General features: G+C 33.9%; 1 protein-coding gene, 1 long non-coding RNA gene, 1 other non-coding gene and 1 pseudogene across 3 annotated transcripts; 2 read left to right on the forward strand and 2 right to left on the reverse strand.

The window, feature by feature from the left end:
• Nucleotides 1-2: 2 nt before the first annotated feature.
• LOC118180056 (histone H1-III pseudogene) lies at nt 3-682 on the forward strand (annotated as a pseudogene).
• A 135-nt stretch (nt 683-817) lies between these two features.
• LOC118180062 (histone H4) lies at nt 818-1,536 on the reverse strand. The gene has a single exon (XM_085827236.1). It carries the CDS (start codon nt 1,391-1,393, stop codon nt 1,082-1,084), a length of 312 nt encoding a protein of 103 aa, XP_085683362.1. The 5' UTR covers nt 1,394-1,536; the 3' UTR covers nt 818-1,081.
• Nucleotides 1,537-2,217: 681 nt separating this feature from the next.
• Nucleotides 2,218-2,336, reverse strand: LOC118180722 (5S ribosomal RNA). Its single transcript, XR_004756719.1, has one exon. It is a non-coding gene; the product is annotated as a 5S ribosomal RNA (ribosomal RNA).
• Nucleotides 2,337-4,696: 2,360 nt separating this feature from the next.
• LOC118198999 (uncharacterized) lies at nt 4,697-19,519 on the forward strand. Its single transcript, XR_015044140.1, has 2 exons — nt 4,697-5,877; nt 18,973-19,519. It is a non-coding gene; the product is annotated as an uncharacterized LOC118198999 (long non-coding RNA).
• Nucleotides 19,520-21,609: the final 2,090 nt, after the last annotated feature.

The following is a 21,609-nucleotide window of genomic DNA, read 5'->3' on the forward strand; positions in this document are numbered from 1 at the left end:
GAAATTTGATTCATTTCTCTGCAAAACTGTGAGCGAGATGGCTGAAGAAACTGCTACTGTTTCCGCTACCCCTGTGGCTGCTACGCCAAAAAAGGCGAAGAAAAGTCCGAGTAAGAAACCGAAAGCGTTGCCGTCGCATCCTAAGGTTTCAGCAATGGTCGTGGAGGCTATTTCTAGTTTGAAGGAACGCGGTGGCTCATCTCTGCAAGCTATTAAGAAGCATATTGCATCACATCACAAGGTAGATATTGACCGTTTGACACCTTTCATCAAGAAATACTTAAAGAGTGCTGTAGCGGGTGGAAGCCTGGTTCAGACAAAAGGAAAAGGAGCTACCGGTTCATTTAAAGTAAGCGCATCCGGTCAGAAAGGTAAAGAGTCAGGAAAGCAAGAAAAGAAGCCTAAAAAAGCAGCTGCATCATCAGCCAAGAAGGCTAAACCAGCTGCTAAGAAACCAGCTAAGGCTAAAGAAGAGAAAAAGAAACCTGCCGCTAAGAAAGTGAGTGTTAAAAAGGCGAGTAAAGCAAAAAGCCCGAAGAAAGCGGTAAAGGCAGCGAAACCTAAGCCTCCTAAAGCGAAAAAACTTAAAGCTGCTAAAAAGGCGACACCAAAGAAAAGCAAGAAGTAAGGGATTGTGTATTGAAATGTACAAATGAAAAAAAAAAAAAAAAAGGCTCTTTTCAGAGCCATACAAATTTTAAAAAAGAAATGCCTTTATTGCTCCTGAAGAAGAGAGTCCTATGTGTGACTACTCTAGATATTGATACTTAAGACTTAAAGTGGGATTTTTTTTTAAGTTTAAAATGTTGTATTTAATTTGTAATCTTGTTGTGAAATTTTAAATTACAGCTCTTTTTTTTTTAATTTAGAGACATAGAAGCAATTAACTTTAGAATTCAAATACATATATAGAACATTAAATGCTAATTTTAATTGGACTGAAATGTGACTCAAGAGAAAAGCATGAGGTGAAATTATATGACAGCAATAAAGGCATTTCTAAATTTTAAGATTTGTATGGCCCTGAAAAGGGCCTTTTTTTTTTTTTTAAAAGAGCAGGGTGTGGGGAAAGTAGAGGTCTCTAACCACCAAATCCGTAAAGTGTACGTCCCTGTCTCTTTAACGCATAAACGACATCCATGGCAGTGACAGTTTTCCTTTTTGCATGCTCAGTATAGGTAACTGCATCTCGAATAACATTTTCCAAGAAAACTTTAAGTACTCCTCTTGTCTCCTCATAGATGAGGCCCGAGATACGCTTTACACCGCCACGTCTTGCCAAACGCCTAATTGCAGGTTTGGTGATTCCTTGGATGTTATCTCTTAACACTTTGCGATGCCTTTTTGCACCCCCTTTGCCAAGACCTTTACCACCTTTCCCACGGCCAGACATTTTCTGCTAGGTCAAATTCTACGAACGTAACTTTCAAGAGTAAATTCAGATATACTGCGGGAACCACAGACGCGCGCATTTTTATGCTTTTTGTCACGTGACGAAATTAGTGTCTGTCCGACCAATAAGGAGAAATTATTAGGAGAGTGATAGAATTACAAACAATTAATGTCATTTCCATCCCTGTCTATGCTCCCTAGAATATTTCCCTAGTTCTTTTAACAGTTTTCTATAATACTTACGGTATTATAATCCAAAAGAGTTCTGAAGTACATGAAATTTTATTCCTGCAAGATGAACTAACTCCGCCCACAGAACAGGGAAAAAAATACTGTAATAATCGTAGAATATATTAAAATTTCGGTCGTTGTCGAAGCCCTAGAGAAAGCTACTCAAACACTGTGTTGATTCATAATTAAGGAATTTGAGTTCACTATACATATATTAAAATATTGTATATTTAAGTAGAGACAAAATATGAAATACCGCTGTCATCGTAAATGTAGCATGTGTAAACTACGTGGTATTGAATATAAAGGCAATGCCAATGTTATTTACATCTACGTTATTATATACTTATATTAGGGAAAGAGGTATGATAAAGTAAGGTTCTTCCCTTTTTTATTTTAAGAATTTTTAATATACAGTGAAGAACTTTTAAGTTTTATTTATATTTACCTTATTTTCTGCACAATATACAAGCTTGCATTTCTTCAATTCTAATAAAGTACAGGTTTCCTATAATATAAAGACAAAAAAAAAAAGGTATTTTAAATAATTATTATTACTATGGAAGCATAAAAATTTGCAAGGGGACAAAAATATGTCAACAGCACGCGGTGTTCCCAGGTGGTCACCCTCCCAAGTACTGACCGCGCCCGATGCTGCTTGACTTCGGTGATCGGACGAGAACCGGTACTTTCAGCATGGTATGGCCGTTGACGCTTACAAATAGCGAAATAAACAATAAGTAACCCAAAATTCGAAGTTTTAGAGTATTACTTGATTTTGTGCACATCTGTCATATACTTTTATTAATAAGAGGGGTTTTATTTGTCATAAGTACTTCCTATTGGAAAAGAGATTCCCACCCCCCAAGGGAAGAACAAGAAAAAAAAAAAAAAAAATCAATAAATTAGAAATTTAAAAAAATGTGGCTCGTAACTATAATCCACAATATCAGTAATATGAAATTGTAATAACAATAATTTGTATATATATGTATTATAATGAACCTTTTCTGTCCAAGATAGGCTGTATTAGAACGTTTCTCATTGGATGGAAATGAAAAGAATGAAATTCAATAAATATGCTGCATCCAATGTGCCTTTTTTTGGATTTTCGTTCATTCGCAGACTCTTAAAAAATGCCTCCTCAAGCATCTGGGAAAGCTGTAAAGAAGGCCGGAAAGGCACAGAAAGCTGTCCGAGCTGGTGACAAGAAAAAGAGGAAGAAGCGCAGGAAGGAATCTTTCGCTATTTACATCTACAAAGTTTTGAAACAAGTTCACCCCGACACTGGCATCTCGAGTAAGGCTATGTCTATCATGAATTCATTCGTTAATGACATCTTCGAAAGAATTGCAGCTGAATCTTCTCGCTTAGCTCATTACAATAAGAGGAGTACTATCACTAGCCGAGAAATACAAACTGCAGTACGTCTATTGTTGCCTGGTGAACTGGCAAAACATGCTGTTTCGGAAGGAACCAAAGCTGTCACCAAGTACACCAGCTCTAAGTAAATTTTCAAAGCTTTACCCATCAAAAAAGGCCCTTTTCAGGGCCAGAATATGATAAAGGTTAGCTGTTACCTGCTTATCCTTAAATCACTCATTGTTCAATTTATAATTTCATATTGGCATTTTTAAAATTAATTCACACTCTTTGCAAAAGAAATCGATCATATATATTTCAGCTCTACAAGTCATCATCTTTATCCTCATTGCTCTGCATCCAATTTCTTATCTTCAAAATGAGGATCTAATACACACACAATAACCGAATAAGGAAAAATTGTACTTTAGCAGTTAGTCCCAGCTCACTTATATACACACTGCTTTCCGGAAATCAGCCTTAATACATTTCAATGCAGGTGGTTTTTCATAAGTTTGCTATTTATCAAAATGTATGCATATCAGTGTCGTAGTTTTCAGGTGTACGTATCACGAATCGTTTCACTAGCTCAGTCACAGCCTTTCTCCGAGTAACTGGAACGAAAACATTCAACGGTATGCAAAGCATAGCAAGTGCTGGCGGGACAGGAAACTGGCTAGCCTGCCCAGACGGGACAGTGGTTAGCGAAGCTAACTGCCGGGCCGGAAGGCCCGGGTTCGAATCCCAAAGGGGGGCAGGAAGGAAGGAAGGTAGGGGGTGGGGTGGGGATATCATCTGGATGAAATTTCTTCTCCGCAAATAAATCATATTTTTTTAATTAAAAAAAATTTAATTAAATATTTAAAAAATTCAGCTTTTGCCGGTTTATAATTAATAAACTCTGATGCATCACAAAATGCTATCTTTCTGTCACTGCTTTGCTTTCATAAATCCTCGCATGTTTCGCAAACGGTTTGACCACAGCCTTTCTCCGAGCCTATCGAAAGAATACATTCAACAAAGGTAAGATATAAGGAACATTTCATTCTCTTCGTGGCCACATTTATAATTTATAGACTTATTTTTCACATTTGCCGCATTAGAAAATACAGTCGTTTCCTCAGTTTCAGAACATATCATTTCCTTCGTTGCCACATTTATAATTTGTGGACTTACTTGTCGCATTAGAAAATACATTCGTCTCCTCATCGACTTCAAAAACTTTTCATTCACTTCGCTATCGCATTAGAAAATACAGTCGTTTCCTCAGTTTTTCATTGATTCTACAACTTAATACAAATGTGACATTTCTGAAACCATTTTTCATTAAAAAAACCATATTTAAACATTTTTATTCATTAAAAGTACATATTTTGACAACATTTCATACAACAAACATTGACATTTCATGCCACAAATCCGATATTTCATACCACAAACAATAAAAAAAGAAACCGCTACCTATACTAAAAATACATATTTTAACAACATACAAATAGGTCACATTTCATTTCTTCTCTCTCTCTAAAGTGGTTCTGCTGTGAACCCATCCAATAGCAAAAAACATCAATCAATAACAATTGCAAGTTGCAGTTTTCATTGATTCTACACCAACACAATATTACAGAACCGCGTATTATTCAATAAATACTGCACACATTCTGCAAAGTACACGTACAGCTGAAGAATATACCTAATGAAAAATCCTCGTCTTTGTCCACTATTCCAATCTTTACTACCAATTCACTACGACATTAACGAGAGATGCTTGTTCCCGTGTAATCACTGCACCTAAGAAGTACTAGCGTCTACATCCCAAAACCGCAGCCTATGAGAGAGGCGATTCTATTATTTTCATCGGGGAGCAGAGAAGTTAGAATGGTTTTCTGAGGAATGCCAACGGCAGTGCATGATGTTTGCTTACATTAGTAAGTTCAGAAAATTGCAAAGGTGGATTGCCTTAGTTTCCGCAGTTACTTTCAGGGAAATATTAGGCAGATTTTTGGTTTGCTGATAGAGGGCAAATAGATAATTTACCTTTATAAATCCGCGTTTATCTGTTTAAACTTCAGAAGATTTAAGATGAAGTGAATATATTTAACACAACGGAATGCAAGCTTAAGACTTTTAAATCTTTTAAAAAAACAATACATCGATAATTAAAAATATTATTTATAGTTCATTATTAAAAACTTTTTTAAATGCATAGCTATCATATAATTAACAATTCATCCATGCATTATCTCATTATTTATTATAATTAGAAGAGAAGATATTTTTTACAGTAATATTTAAAAATTTTCTGTTGTCTTTTAAAAGATTTATAAGTCTTAAGATTGTGTTCCATTGTGTTCTAACTCCCCTACTCCCCGATGAAAATAATAGAATCGCCTCTCTCATAGGCTGCCGTTTTGTGATGTAGACGCTAGTCCTAAGAAGTGAAAACGGTTCTGGCTTCTTCTGCAGAACGCTTGACAATGAGATGTCAATCATTTTCAGACAGATTGGATTGGCTGAAATATACTAGCTCCGCCCTAAACCACGCCCAGAAAAAAAAAATAAAAATAAAAACACCGCAGGAGCGGCCGCGCTACCGCGCGGCAGACAGAGATATTTATATAAATTATCGTAGAGGGGCGCGCCGCTAACGGCCGGGAAATAAAAACAAAAAAAATAACAATTTAAAAATTCTAGCCAATCAGAATGCTTTATTTCAAATTTAAATCCCTCCAAATTCTGGTTAATGGGTGGAGTTTAAAATTTTGGGAGTAATCAATACATTAACATATTTAAATTACATACAGAAGCTCCATCATCTTCCGATTTCCATTTTACGTATTCGTTTTAAGGTGAACTTGTTGAGCTTGAGTTTCATGGTGATGATTGACATGAGTAAGTCCCCTTTTGTGCAAACTAACTTTGCGCATTTCTACTCTAATATTTTGTATTCTGCACATCAAAACAAGTATTATCCATGTCATATATTTTATCTAACATCGTTTAACTCACATGTCTTATTTTGTATTTTAAAATTTATATCAATTTCATATACTTTATAAAATATCTTATTTGTTCTGTAAATAAAGTATTTGGTAATCACTAGCAATTACTAAATACTCTATTCTTTTTCCACATAGCCACAAGTGTAATTTTTATTGGCTTTTTGCAAATTTTAATTCCAAATTTGACTTTTGTGAAGCTGTTACTTATACAGTGGTTCCCAAAAGTGTTCGTACATTTATGATTTTCTTTGAAATAGGGCTCTATCCAATAATTATAAGTAAACTTTCTGAATGAGATTTTAATAATACGCTCTATAGTCTATTCGTAACAAAATTACACTACAGCTTTTGAGCATCTGGGAATGTATACATCATATTGTTAATACACTGGTGTGCAAAACTTACACAACAATATAAATTTTAATCATATAGCCATGAAATTGCAGAAAAGAGGTTCTTGCGATGAGTACAATGAAAACGCAATTCAGTACAAAGTTCATACATATGCAAATGTCAGGAACAAAACGTCACAGGCGACGTTAGCATACGCAAAACACGTGCGGTCGACGGGCTCAACTCAAGTCTACAATAAGAGGAAGGACGTAGACGCAATTAAAGACATTCATTGTAAGTACAAGTGGGTCCTTTCCTGAAATATGCCTAGAAGAAATCACCTGGAAGAATGATGGAAAAGCTGCAGGAGGGGCGTAGTGTGACCAATGTAGCTGAAGAGTTTGGGATGAACAAAAGTGTTGTTTGGAACACTTGGAAAACCTTCCCTTACAGCTGTTAGAAAGGTTGGTGGTGGCTGTCCCAGAAAAACAACTGCAGTGGATGACTCATATATCGTCCTGCAGGTAAAAAGAGCCCGAAACCAGTCAGCAAGCGCCACAGCTCAACAACTCTATACAGCAACGGGGCAACAAGTGTCGCGGTTTATTTTATCGAGACGCCCAACAAAGGTAGCCTATTCGCCTGACATCCTTAATTCTGCATCTCTCTGAAAGTTGCCCATTGACGACACTGTTTAGAAGCACGAAAACTGCGCATCTCATCAATGGAGTAGTGTCCTTTTTATGGATGAGTGCCACAAGCAATTCTCAATGCCAGCTGATTTGGAGAGAAGTCAGTTTCATCCCAGTAATACTCTCATTCCAGGATCACAGGAGTAGGATATTCCAATAACATCACGGAAAGAAACCATTATGGTGATCCTGGAGATTTCATCTGGGCAGGCATTATGCTGAACGGACGCACAGAGCTCCCTATTTACGACAGTTTCTGTAACCGGAGATCGTTATTGCCAGGAGGTGATCCTTCCCCTTACGCGTCTGATTTGTGGTGCGATTGCAGAAGACTGATTTTATGGATGACAATGCATGGCTGCACCGGACTGATGCTGTTCATAAGCTACCGAAAAGTTATGATATCACTCAAGTTCCATCAATCTCAATCACTCAAAAAAAAAAAAAAAAAAAAAAAAAAAGGGCCAGCATACTTCCCTGATTTAAATTCAATAGAACATATGTGAGATGCTTTGGGGAGATAGCTTGCGTCAAGATTACATTCTCCCGGAACATCGAACAACTGAAACAGATGGTGATTGAGGAATGGACACTCTTACCTCAAAGATCTGTTGGACAGTCTGGTTCTGAGTATGGAGAGATGGTGCGAAGCAACCATTGCAGTAATGGGAGGGCATACCTGATGCTAAGGAATATCTGCTTGTTGTTCTTCCTCTTGTACAGACAGTCATGTGTAACAATACTACGAGTTCAATAAAGCCTTTTTTGTTTGATTCCATACTGTTTACATTGTATTCATTTTGTGCACCCATAGTTTCGTCATCGTTTAAATACAAACTGCCGTCTCACATTTCTGAATTTCATGTCTCTCAGATGATTTCTCGTGGAGTTATGTCAAAAAGAACACCTGTTGCTTAAATTTTGCACACCAGTGTAGTATACATTACTAGAATAACATCATGACTGTTCGCTTTTCGTTTTAAAGTCATGTTTTCGTACTCTCATGATTGAAAATAAAGTTGTTTCCAATACCCAAATTCTAGGCTGATAATTTCTGATTGCCTCTTAAAATATTTAAATAAAGAGAATGATTCATTATGCCATCAATAAATACCAAATTATCTAGTCCTGATGCTGTTCAAACCAAGTTCTTAGAATGAAGAACATTTTTTCTTCTCTACAGTTATTTGCCATCAAAAACACAAATGTTAAATTTGCTTTCTTCAGCAAATAGGACATTATTCCAGTACGTTTCGGGTGTATTTATCATTGAGTTTGAGAATGAAGGTCTAAACTTTCTGTTTTCTCACTAACAAAAAACGTTTTTACTGGCAGAACACCCATGTAATCCAGCTTCTCTGAGAACTCGTCGAGCAGTTTCAGGTGAAACTGAAGTAGAACACTTTGCACTAAATTTTGCAGAAACTTTTACAGCACTCAAATGTGGGTTTTTCACAAGTTTTCTATCTCCTATCAGGTTTAGTTAACTTTCTCGGTCGATTCTCTTTCAATCCAATTGTCTTCTTTAAAGCATTTTATTACATACTGCACTGTAGAAAGGGATAAATTAACTAATTTAGTGATATTTCGAATTGATTTACCACCACTAAGGTGGAAAATTATCAATTTCTGAATGCTGTTTGTAATTTCTTTATGACTGCGACCCATTTTTCAATAATAAATAGAATATTAGGAAGTAAACAATAAAAAATTAAAGCAAACGATTTTTTAAATGACACCACAATGCAAAAATTAAAAAAGGGGCAACCGATAATTCTAATTTTGAATTTATCCAAAAATATTTCACTGTACGAAGACTTTTGTGAGATAAAATGTTTGTCATTTTTTGATTATTAATTTCTTAAAAATAAAGTTTCGCTACATTTTCAAAATATTTCATGTAATTTTGTTAGGAATAGACGGTAGATCTTATTAAAATCTCATTCAAAGATTTACTTTTAATTAATGGATAGAGCCCCATTCCAATGAAACTGTATCGGAGAAACTGTATTTCATTCATTATTAAATGTTATTCAGTCATTTTACATAAAACAGCTACATATAAGACTCAGATATATCCTTAATGCACAAATATCCTTATGCTATCCTATCCTAATAATATGGAAATAGAGCCCCTAAACTATCACTATCATAAAATCATAATTACGGAGCTTCTTAACGTCTGAAGCTAATTAAAACTGGCTGAAACGTGTTACAGTGTGAGTTTTGTATGCAAAACCATTCTCACACTGATTTGTTATACACTTAATTTAAAGCAGTTTCCCTAAATAACAAAATGTTAGATTTATATAATTTTTTAAAATCTGTCCAAATAAACAAAAAGGGAAAAAAATATTTATACATTACACATATTTTCTGCTCATCTTTTATAACAATTAGTATATTTTTCAAATTCCCTCATCTGTCAAATTTTCTATTATTTATAAATATCTTTATATTTTTTTAAAGTCCTGCCCCAAGTTAATTATTATAAATGTTTGATGTCATTAAACACTAATTTAGAATTTTCAGAATTGTTGTAAGCACTACTGTAGATGATTAGTTTTCCTAGAAAATTGCAAGATTCAATAAATCCAACTCAGTCAACCCAATTTTAAGATTCAACAAAGGCACTGAAGTTATTTAACATTTTAGAACTCTCAGAGATAATTTCAAAAGATATCAAGAAATGATTTCAAAAATGTACTCCTACATCCATTAATAATTGTTCTATCCTTTGAAAAGCTAATATATGCTGCATTTTCCCCTCATTTTCTTCTTAGGTTACTTGTATCATGATAAAAAACATGTGGGCTATCTGTCTAAGAGAAGGGATGTCTTCGTGGACGACTTTTAAGGGAATCTGGTTCTCATTTACTCTATACATAAAGAAAATCACGAAATTTCTTTTTGAACCAACTTGTTCGCTGGGATTTGAGCTCCGATCGAACAATCAGTGTTAAGCGATCTTATCGCTGTAGCAATTATGTGCTGCATTATGCATCATGCTTTATAAATTTAGAGCACAAATGAGTCATATTATCAAAGTCTGGTACTGTTTCTTATAAAAATAAAATTACTAGAAATGTTAGTAAAAAAAATATACATATTTGGGTTGAGTTTGTATTCAATTAATAACCTTCATGTAACATATAAGGATATAATTTACGTACATAATAGCACAGTAAATTTTTTAACACGTTCGCATCCGAAAAAAGTTAGCAAAAGTTAATGATGGGAACGCTGTTTAAATAAACACTGTTCTACACCAATGCTGTATGTAATTCGACATTCGACAAAATGTGTTTGGCTTATATACCAATCTCTGCAGAAGGGTGACAATTGTAACCAATGCACGAAATTTCTAAATTCATTTTTGCAGCATAAATTTTCCATACAATAAAAAAAAAAAACAATTTCCAATACACATAAATCATTATATGAATGAATGTAAAAAAAGGTAAAAAATATTTTTTAAAAATTACCTGACTAAATTACTCCTCAGCGATTGTTTACCAGCCTACAATTTGTTTGATCAAGTGTGACTAAACTGCAAAGTACTGTCTCATATATTATCTTGCAAACTCTTGTAGACTTGTGATGTCTTGGAAACTCAGAATTCCAAACTGCACGTACAATTACTAAAAATTATATTTGTAAGATTATTAATTGAATTAATTTCACAATCATCATAAAGAGAGCCTGAAGTGCTCTAACATACAAATTTTGCACAAAATGCACAAATGCGATGGGACTCAGAGACATGAAATAAGCAGTGCTAATTGACAAAGTATCGCCGATGCACTTATTCTCTGCTGGATTGTAAAAGAACACAGTATTTGCAGAATGAAATAAAAAAGGAAAAAAAGAGCATAACATCTGTGAAACATAATAAATTAATGGTGGTGGGGGAATTAAGCTAGAGTAACATCGAGGAAAATCCAGCTAGCCGCGCTAGCTTTTATATGCTGCACTGGTTCTCTCTACTGCCTTAGCGTGGCATTACAGCACACTCCTATAACAAATCTACTTTTTTAGGTCCTTTCTACATACCTTTACATTTTTGACATATAGTTTTGAACCAACCAGTATATCGTTGTAGAAAACATTTTCAGAATAACTCGAAATTTGATTAATTTTTTGACATCCTCTTCTATTTTTAATTACTAAGAATCATTATGTATTATTTAATACTTTTGATTTTATGCTCTTTTATCTTTAGTCAAATATTTACGTAATGCTATAAAGAATTTTCTCCCTTCTTACTGCACACCTTCGTGGTGTAATGCGGGAGCATTGCTCATTTTTCATGTCTCTGGCTTCATAAAAACATGATAACTCATGACATGACAAAGCGACACATTCGTATTTCATTCGCTTTGTATAAAAATGAGGTCATAGCTACAAAATCTACTTGTTGGGATTTGTTCCATCAATCATTAAGAATTGACACTTTAATAATAATTTATAACTTAATAATGCTTTATAACTGAAAATATTCCACAATAAACGGGTAAAATTTTAAAGCATGAAATATGACTAAAATATTTTCAACTAAGTTTCGCAACATGAATCCTGAGTTACCAGTTGATGTTATTAGTGATGCAATATATATTATCATTAAAGCATAAATTCAATTATTTCATAGAATAACTAGGTATTTCATGAATTAACTAGTTAAGTCGATTAAAGTGTATAATAGATTAATAAGTCATCCCAACCAGGATAGTGGTTAGTGAAGCTGACTGCCGTATCGAAGAGCCCATTGTTCGAATCTCGGAGAAGGCATGGATGTTTGTAAATGTGTAGTGTTTGTGCAGCATGGGAGCACTCTAAGTTTACGGCAAGCCGAAAGGCCTCTTGAGAGGTTGGTTGCAGAGGGGAAGTGGTTGGATATTCAGATCTGTTCCCCCTCAGGATGCCCTCCTTCAAAATTTACAGCGGAATTGAGCAAAGTTGTACTTTCAACAATAGAGTGCAGACGGCTCTTGCCAACGAAAGGCGCAATCTTGCACTCCATGCCACAATGAATTTTGTGGGCTTTCTTTGATGTTACTGTCAGACAAGGTACAGGTTTCCTGCAGACAAGACTGTACTTAACCGTCTCAACCACCAGGTCAGGGCTCGCACACACCAACACACACAACGTGACTGAGCCAACTATCTCTCCTCCCTTTCAGCAGATAAAAGCTCTGTCAAACGACCGTGTCTGGTCCTATCTGCCTTAGTGAATTTCCGTATAGTAAAATACTCCTGTACACTCTACTTTACTTATCTGTGTTTGTTTTGGACTCGTACATCATACTCTCCCAGCTTTCCATGGTTCTGAACTTACCACTTGTTTTCGAATTTTATGATCAAGTACTCGCAACTTCACAAAATCGAAAATCGGAAGAATTATGCTGGGATAGCGTCATAACGTGGGGACCCGATTAGCGATCAACTCATAGAGTTTGCCTGAGCACACAAGGCAGATAAGTCACAACAAAAAAAAAAAAAAAAAAAACCAATAGATTAATAATTTCACAGTTTACTAATTGTTCTATATAATAAATAGTTATTCTGTAGATTAAGTAAAGATAGATTGTTAAAGTAAAAAATAAAATAGAATACATAAAAAGAATATCTGAAAGGTTTCAGATTTCAAATTACGTCTAAAGGGGCCTTTTTTAAATATTTTCTTTGTTACCTTTATTTGTTAAATATCATGCTCTTCGCACTTAAACCACAAAATTCAATTCAACAGAAATATCGCAAAATAATTTTAAAATGACCATATCTTTAGAATTTCCGATACATGGTCTAAGTCATTTAGTTTGTTAATCAAAAATTCTTTAATGTCTAACAAAATATGAAATGGATAATAAAACAAATTCCAGAGCTTACAGATGGCCATATTTGGTGGAGGATTACATTATTCAAAATTTGATGCCTCTAGATACTGTTGTTTTATCACAATGTGAGGAACATACATACATACATACATACATTTATGCAGATTTCAAGACAACAGTTTGAAAAGTGAAACGGCATGCAGAGTTATTCGATGCAAAATCGCAAAATGAAAACAATAGTCCTTCAGGAACAAGCCCCTTTGGACTAATAATAAATATAATTAAACATCAATAAAAAATAACAGACTATACTGCACCAAGTTTATATTTATATTTTTACAGCTTATACCAATATTTAAGCTACTTAGTCCTGCTTTCAATAAAGCAGCTTACGCGTGCCATCTTTGCTAATGATCAGGCATTTTCTAATAGAATAACAAAGATATTTACTAATATTTCATAACGATTAAGCCATCATTATGCTATAAAATAACTAGCTATATCGCAGAATCCGATAATTTTATATACTTTAACTGATTCATTAAGGTAATTCATGACATATAGTATTTTATGAAACAGCAAATTCCAGACCTTTACCAGCAACATAAATAAGGTACTAAATGAAGCTGCGAACAAACTGTTAATTTTCAGTCAGGGACAGATCAAATAGTTTAGTTCCACAGTCATCATCAATATGTTAGAGAAGAAAAATTGTTTCGCCATTGATTCTTTTCTTCCGGAAGACCTACCCTGAAACTGAATCTCTTTCCAACACTCCCTCAATACGGCCCGCTATAACCGTCCTGGTTGAATGAGAATTTGGCTGTTTTCCCCAACTCAGATTTTCAATATTATTTGGTGAGATTTTAAAGTTCCTTTTTAAAGTTGATAAAATGCATCTGCTGTAAAATAACCATATGTCTCAGTTTTCACAGTATAACCCTGAATTCTAGAAATAATTCCTCATTTTATAAATACGTTTATGAACCAAGTTAAGACTAAACAAAATGGAGCCATATTTTTCCTATGATTTAGAATATCAGGAATGTGAGACAATGTATGGCATATAATTATAGGACTTGAACAGCGGAACTTTGTAACTAAACAAGAAATTATGTCTGTTTAATAGAATTAAAGAGAAAGTATTATCACATAAAACAAAGCAACTTAAACAACTTACATTGAAAGAAATGTTTAATAAAGTAAACAAATAAACATTAAGCTTTTTCTTTTTGTAAATTTTGATACCCTTTAGATAATAATTGTTCTTTATTTCATAAATTAAGGTTTCATATTTTTTATTTTATAATTTCTGTATGCCATCTAACCAGATTTAAACTGATGATCTATAATCTGGAAAAATCGATAATCCGGAATCGCCGAAGTCCCGACGAGTCCAGATTAATGACTTTTCACTGTATATTTTTTGGGGGGAGGGGGAGATACAAAATTATAAAAATACTTATTTTCAATAAGTTTTTCTAAATAAATTCTGTACATTCCTGAACCTCTCTCTCCTTGCATACAGCCCTGCTTTTGAGATTAATACTCTTTTTTTATATACTGCATATGTAAGTTAAATATATTTTTTTAATAAAACTTTTATTATTTTTTTTCATGAATGATAAAAGCCATCTTAATTCAGAAAAGCTGCTATTTCTCTGATATCTCCAATAATCTCTGCATCATTCTTTTTGTAGTAAGTTGAATCAATTCGAAAAATATTTGAGCAAGGTCTTATCATGCATTCATGCACTACCCACAGTCATAAGACAACTACAGGATTTACTCACAGCTCTATATCAAATGACTATTTCTACAACCAGTGACTCTATCACTTCAGCCCCACAAGAACTCGAACAGAATTCCAGCTCAGCAAGTTGCATGAGGTAAAAGTATATTTTAGGGTACCCCTTGGCAAAACGTGGCGATTTTTGGCGGTACATGTATACCGAGTTTGTGCAATGCTTTGACTTGTTATTTTGGCCTGTGTAGCGGCGATTTTGGCCCTAAAAATTTCTGCTACGCAAACCAAAATAACAAGTCAAAGAATTGCACAAACTCGGTATCCATGTACACATCAACGTATTTTCACTTAAAAAAAATCACTGAATTTTACGCACTCCCTTGAGTTTGTCCATGTACACATCGATATATTTTCACGTAAAAAGTGAGCACCCAATTCTACAGTACAGGCAAATAAAAAATACATAATGTCAATAAGCTACATTTTAAACCAAACAATAAAATAACACAAAAAAGGAAAAACCTTTTATGTATTTTAGCACTACACAAAGCAAAAATTCCCTTACCTTATTTAGAAATTCATTCGTCCTCAGTCTGTGGCTCACAAAATTCCTTAACAGCATCAAAAACTTCCTAAAATTAACTGAACTACAATCCGTACACAGAAATTCACAAAAATAAAAGTAAAAAATATACTACATAGTTCCGGACTATGGCTACTAAGTAAACCTTCATTTACACAATTAATTCACTCAATTATTGCACTTTTACCTTTTGTTCCAAATCGTACAGAAACTTCAAATTAATTCTACTACATTCAGTTATTGTACCGTCTAAACAATTAAACAAGCAATGTACTTCCTAAGCAATACACACCACAAAAGCCTTTGCAAAACATCCCATGATTAAAAATTTCCCAGAATAATGCAAATGATTACGTCATAATAGGATTTCCATAAAATTCAGCTATTCAGGTTGATACATAAATGATACAACTTGGCGAAAAACGAAACAACAACTTCGCGATAATATCAACTCTACCCGTTGCATGATACCTGCACCACAAGAAAGACAGCAAATCCCTATTTCTACACCAATAATGGAACAGTGCACCATCCAAAGTACTCATCACCACCTTCCAAATGTAGCGAAAAATAGATCAAACATTACTGCAAATCAGGATAACGAAGAAGTACAACACCGATGTACATATGCCCAGGCATTAATATCAACACAAAATGATCCTGTACTCCTAATCTATATGCGAATGACATACAACACATTTCCAAACTACATGATAAACTGCAAACCATACTACCGATTGAAAAAGTGGAAATTTAAGTTTCCACTTTTCACCATAAAAAAAAAAAAAAGAAATGCGGTACACTGCAAGATCTTGAAGAATTAAATAACTCCAGCAATCTGAACATGCAGACGACATATATATAATCTCAACATACATACTAGAATCCCAAAAAAGTGCACACCAAAAGGTACCATTCACCAACTCCCACTAAATGTAACAGGAGAAGCCGTTGTAAATATTCTTTCAAGAGTAGCAAACCATAATCTATTAGAATTTAAACATTTATTTAACCACTTGCATTAAAAAGATGTGCCACGCACGTCGAGATGCTTTTATCTCAAAAAGCGCGCAGAAATGAAAATAACATGGTGCACACGTCGCCTAACAACGAGATTGTTTATTTTTCGAGTTACAGTTCTGGATTGCTGATAACTATACTACTCAGTTCTGAATAAACAACATAACTCACTCACATATAGAACACCTTGTTGTCACTTTCAAACTTCCTCAATCACTTACAAACTTCCTCTAAAAACCACACACAAAAAAAAAAATTCCTCCTGACAGGCCATCAGATGTCTATATCTTTAAGCTCAAAATCAAGAAATGGGACTGGATCTTGTCAGCAATAAGATGCTAAAGCACATGGAAATCCTGATGACACTTAAGCTTGTTAGAACTATCAATGATATGCTCTACCTAGGCCACTTTCCCAAGTCCTGGAAAACTGCAGTAATCTTATCCATCTTGAAATCCGGCAAACCACCAACAGATCCTGCCTCATACAGACGAATTAGCCTGCTCTCTTCTACTAGAAAGGTTGCAGAATATGTCATGTAGCAGAGGCTACTCAAGCATGTTAACAACAACTTAATGATTGCTGAACACGGCACCACAACTGTGAAGTTTAATCGTAGCGCAAGTGGTTAAACTTGGAGATGGAAATAATACAATTAAATGGATTATTTCTATCTTGTCGAATGCTTTTTCCTGAAACAACATGGTTTCAGGAAAAAGCATTCAACAGTACATCAGTTGTATAGAGTTACTGAAATTATGTCTCAAGGGCTTCAGGATAAATCAATTACAGGTGCCATCTTCCTGGACATTGCAAAGGCCTTTCATTGTGTCTGGCTGGAGGGCCTCATACACAAAATCATAAACCTGGGTTTCACAGATTACATCACATGCATCGCATACTCTTATCTTACGGATCGACACTTTGTCGTTCGTGTCAACAATCTCCTCCCCGAGGCCCATTAGGGCTGGGGTCCAACAGGGGTCCCTCTTGGACACCCTCTACTTCACTCTTTACACGAACGACATCCCACAAACACCACATACCACCCTAGCTATGTATGCTGATGACACAGCAATTCTATTTCAAAATGAATTTCACGGTGCAGTCATTCAAGCACTACAGAATTACCAAAGCTCACTCATTATCATCGACTGACTGGAGTCCTGACTCCTAGCATGGAAAATTAAGATAAATGTGGAGAAATCTGATGCTATACTCTTCACAAGAAAGAAGAACATAGACTACAGCATCCATGTTAATATGCATAGCACCCCAATCGCATGGACCAAGCAGGCCCGCTACCTTGGTATTCTTCTCGACCAATGCTTATCATGGACTGCACATATCACACAACGTATTACCAAGTTCTGAGTGCATAAACATACACTCACCCCCTTAATTGCTCGAAACAGCGTTTTATCTATTGATAACAAATTACTCATTTACAAAACCATGCTACATTCCATAATTACTTATGCCTGCACTGTCTGAGGGTATGCTAATGATACTGCAATCAAAAGACTGCAAGTACTGCAGAATGTTGTGCTAAGACAAGCTTTGGATTTTCCATGGTTTATTAGGAACTCGGCAATCCACAGAGAATTCAAAATACCAGAAATTCATGTCTACATAGCAATTCTTGCCGAAAGATTCTGTAGTAAAATGACATTAACTCAAAACCCCACTATCCAGATCTTGAATTATGACTATAATGACAGGGCAAACAGAAAGCGACCGCTTGCGGTACTTAGACATCTAAATTAATGAATATTAACATCATGTGAATGAGAATTAAGTCAAAAAAATATATATATGGAAAAAAATTAATAAATATATATGTATTATCTTTTTCTATGAATACCTCATATGTCTCAATTATTATTATGCATACTTCATACCTTATGCCTATGTTCATGTACTTATCACTTTACTATGTACACTTTGTATACACTTATTTGTATTTTATGTATTTATTTCCCAGATCTTGTTTTTTGCTTTGTATAATGTCGTCAAATAGATTTATTTATGTATATATGTATGTCATACATTATCGCAATTACTATCATTTCTTTGCTTTGCACGGTACCGTTCTGTACTTACACACACTTTTCTCTGCGTGGATTGGTCGATCGGCTACAGCCGTAGCACTCTGGTCTCTGTCGTCTCTCATATTTTTTTCATCACCGACTATCCGTAAGATTATGCCTATCTTTGCTTCATATATGCCTATCATCTGGAATTATTTATTAGGATTCTTACTTATATTCGAAGCTTCAAATAATCGAAAATCGGCATCTATATATACTCCGGGGTAGCGCCAAGTTGTGCGGGTACCTACACTGCAAACAAAATGTTTTCCTGAGCCGACGATTCCACTGTCATCAAAACAGCTTCTGGCAGAGAAAAGTAGTAAAATGTTTTATTACTATTAGTGCCTGCAAGCTAGAGTGAGGCTTCACCTCAAATGTCATTATTGTAATAGCACTGACAATACTTAATAAGAAAACCATAACCACAAACTACACTATTCCAAAAGAAATTTAGTAGTAGTATTGATTAATCAAGTAATATTTTCAAAATTCTGTACAAATATACCAGATGTTCTGTAATTTCAGTCTTCAAACTTTCAATTTTAAAACAACCTATTCCTAAAACTTTGTAGATAAATTGAGTAGTATTCCTTTTATTCTAACACTGTTAATAATGAAATAGCACAAAATGTTGTTTAATGTTCAGAATGCAATTTTTATTCAAAAGGTATTTCTAATTTTAGGTGGAAGTGGAAGAGCAACTATCAAGAAAGTTAAGCTGCGTTTTTGAGTTTTATTTTTGATGATGAACTGAATATAGGCAAATGTACTTGTGTCACTAATTACTATTTGTATGCAGATTTCTGCTTCTGTTCTAAGAGCAACAATTTTATGAATGTACTTGTGTCACTGATTGCTATTTCTATTCTAAGAGCCACAATTTGCAGTGGAAGAGCAGCTATCAAGAAAGTTAAACTGTGATTTCGAGTTTTATTTCTGATGATGAACTGAATATAGCCAAATGTACTTGTGTCACTGATTACTATTTCTATGCAGATTTCTATTTCTGTTCTAAGAGCAAGAAATTTATGAATGTACTTGTGTCACTGATTGCTATTTCTATTCTAAAAACCGCAATTTTATAAATGTTGACTGTATTTTAAATTGTATAATTGTCATTTAATATTGCATGAAATGGAATCACCAAAGATGTAATGTTTTATATATTTATGTCCAAATAAGTTCTTTTCTGAAAAATCCAAATTATCAATAAATATTTGTTTAAAATTGTTTAAAGCCATGTATTACTTTGACCGTTCAACAAATTTGCTTCGTATATAATGTTAGTGATGAGAATTTGAACAAAATTAGTGATGAGAATTTAAACAAAATTTCAAAATATATATTAATTAAGAATAATAGTGAATACTAAATTTAAATTACATCTTGTTTGATTTGGAGAAACTGCTGCTTGAATGCAAATTCCGTCCACTCATAGTCATAAAAACTAATTAATTTTCTAGATATTGCATGATATGGATGGCTGATGATCAGGTAAGAATACAAAAAAAAATTTCAGTGTGACATTTTGATACTGGGGGGAAGGAGGAACGATGGATTTATATAGTTTTACAATTCTGCCTGTCTGTAACATTAAGAATATTTTTTTAATTTTAATCAGAATTTAGGGCAGTGCAGGAGGTAATTTACCATTGTTACTTATTCTTCAGTTAAATCCTTATTCTGCATGAATATTAATAGATTATTACTCCATTCTGAAGCAAAGAAGATAATTTAATTAGTGACGCTAATAATACAAAGGTAAATAAAGTCATTCAAGATTGAATGAACTACGGAAATTTCAAAGCATGCTTAGTAATTAATTTATATTATTCATAAAAATTTCTTAATGACCCATAAATGGATCATGCCTCACACTTTGCAAACCACTAAATTAAACAGATGAACAATCAATCACCTTTTTGAATTATAGGTATTTAGCAATTTTTTACTTATTTTCCGAAAACTATTTATGCATGAAAATTTTACTTTTGCATACACAATATTCAGTAATAATTAGTTCCTTACACCGACTTTTTACTTCTAGATGAAATGTAGATAAATTTTGCTTGCTTCCATAATCCCAATGCATTGCTTTTAATGTTTTAATTTAGTATGAAAGATTGTTTTAATTATTATCAAACTACATAAGAATTTCGAGGTGCTTCCAGAAGAGATGCTGATCAAATTTGGCTGACTTCACATTTTTCATGCATAACTATAATTGTACAGTTAACTCATTACTAAACAACAACAGAATTAATCGAAATTCTTTACTAAGTAACAACAGACTTCTTCAGTTTATATTCACAGAGAAAATTTGTCATCAGAAGCATGTAATGCAGAGATAAAATTTAACCAACCTATTAATTATAAAATTTGGTATCAACAGAAGAAACATGCAATTTTATGAGATATGAAAAATATAATTTTTGAGAATTTAAAAAACTTTCCTAATCTATCAAGTTCTGGACGAAGTATTCAAGTTATAGGTATCTATATTATCTAAATAACTATTATTCTTATTGCAGCTGCTAATGTAATTTGGTTAAAAAAAATACTACATTAAAAGTGTAGGTACGTAATATTTATCATAAATTAATTTTGTTTTATGTCACAACGGAATATCAACTTTACAATTATTACTATATATTAATTTAAAGTATTTAAAATTAATTTGACTTAAAATTTATCAGATCAGTAGATGACACCATCTGTCGTGCATAAGCATAATTAATTTAACTTTAACAAAGATTTATTTTAAATTAGCTGTAATAAATACATGTTCCGTAGTGCGCAGCACTCATAGCACGATTCTGCGGTTTTCGAAAGTGCCCCGGCACACTGATCGGTTGCATCAATGACCTACAGCAAATACACGAGTTTCAATATAACTAAATATAATCCGTAACGATACGAGTTATGAAACAGAATTCCTGTTACTCTTCCTTGAGAAAACCAAAAAGTACAGATACAGAAAATAGCTGCCTTTGATTTTTAAACAGTTTAAAATTTACATGTTTTTAAATCATCTTAAACACTTTTAAAAATTCATAATAATGCACGAAAGTAAAAGCAATATAAAATAATCGATTCGCATTACATTTTTCCATAGGTCTTAGAAATGAACCAAACGAAAAGCACTTACCTTTCAAATAACATAAGTCCAGCGTTTCCCTTGCAGTTCAGTGCACTGACGACCACTATACTAACTCCTACTCACTGATGAAATGCTACTATCCTGATTCTTATCATAGGAACTCCCTTCAAAAGCTCCATTATCCCCCTCAAGAGAAAGCAGGACCTTGACTGTGAGGAAA

The sequence above is a fragment of the Stegodyphus dumicola genome, chromosome 11, assembly GCF_044657685.1.
Source record: "Stegodyphus dumicola isolate Sdum_Otavi_A_Nest chromosome 11, ASM4465768v1".
Taxonomy (NCBI): domain Eukaryota; kingdom Metazoa; phylum Arthropoda; class Arachnida; order Araneae; family Eresidae; genus Stegodyphus; species Stegodyphus dumicola.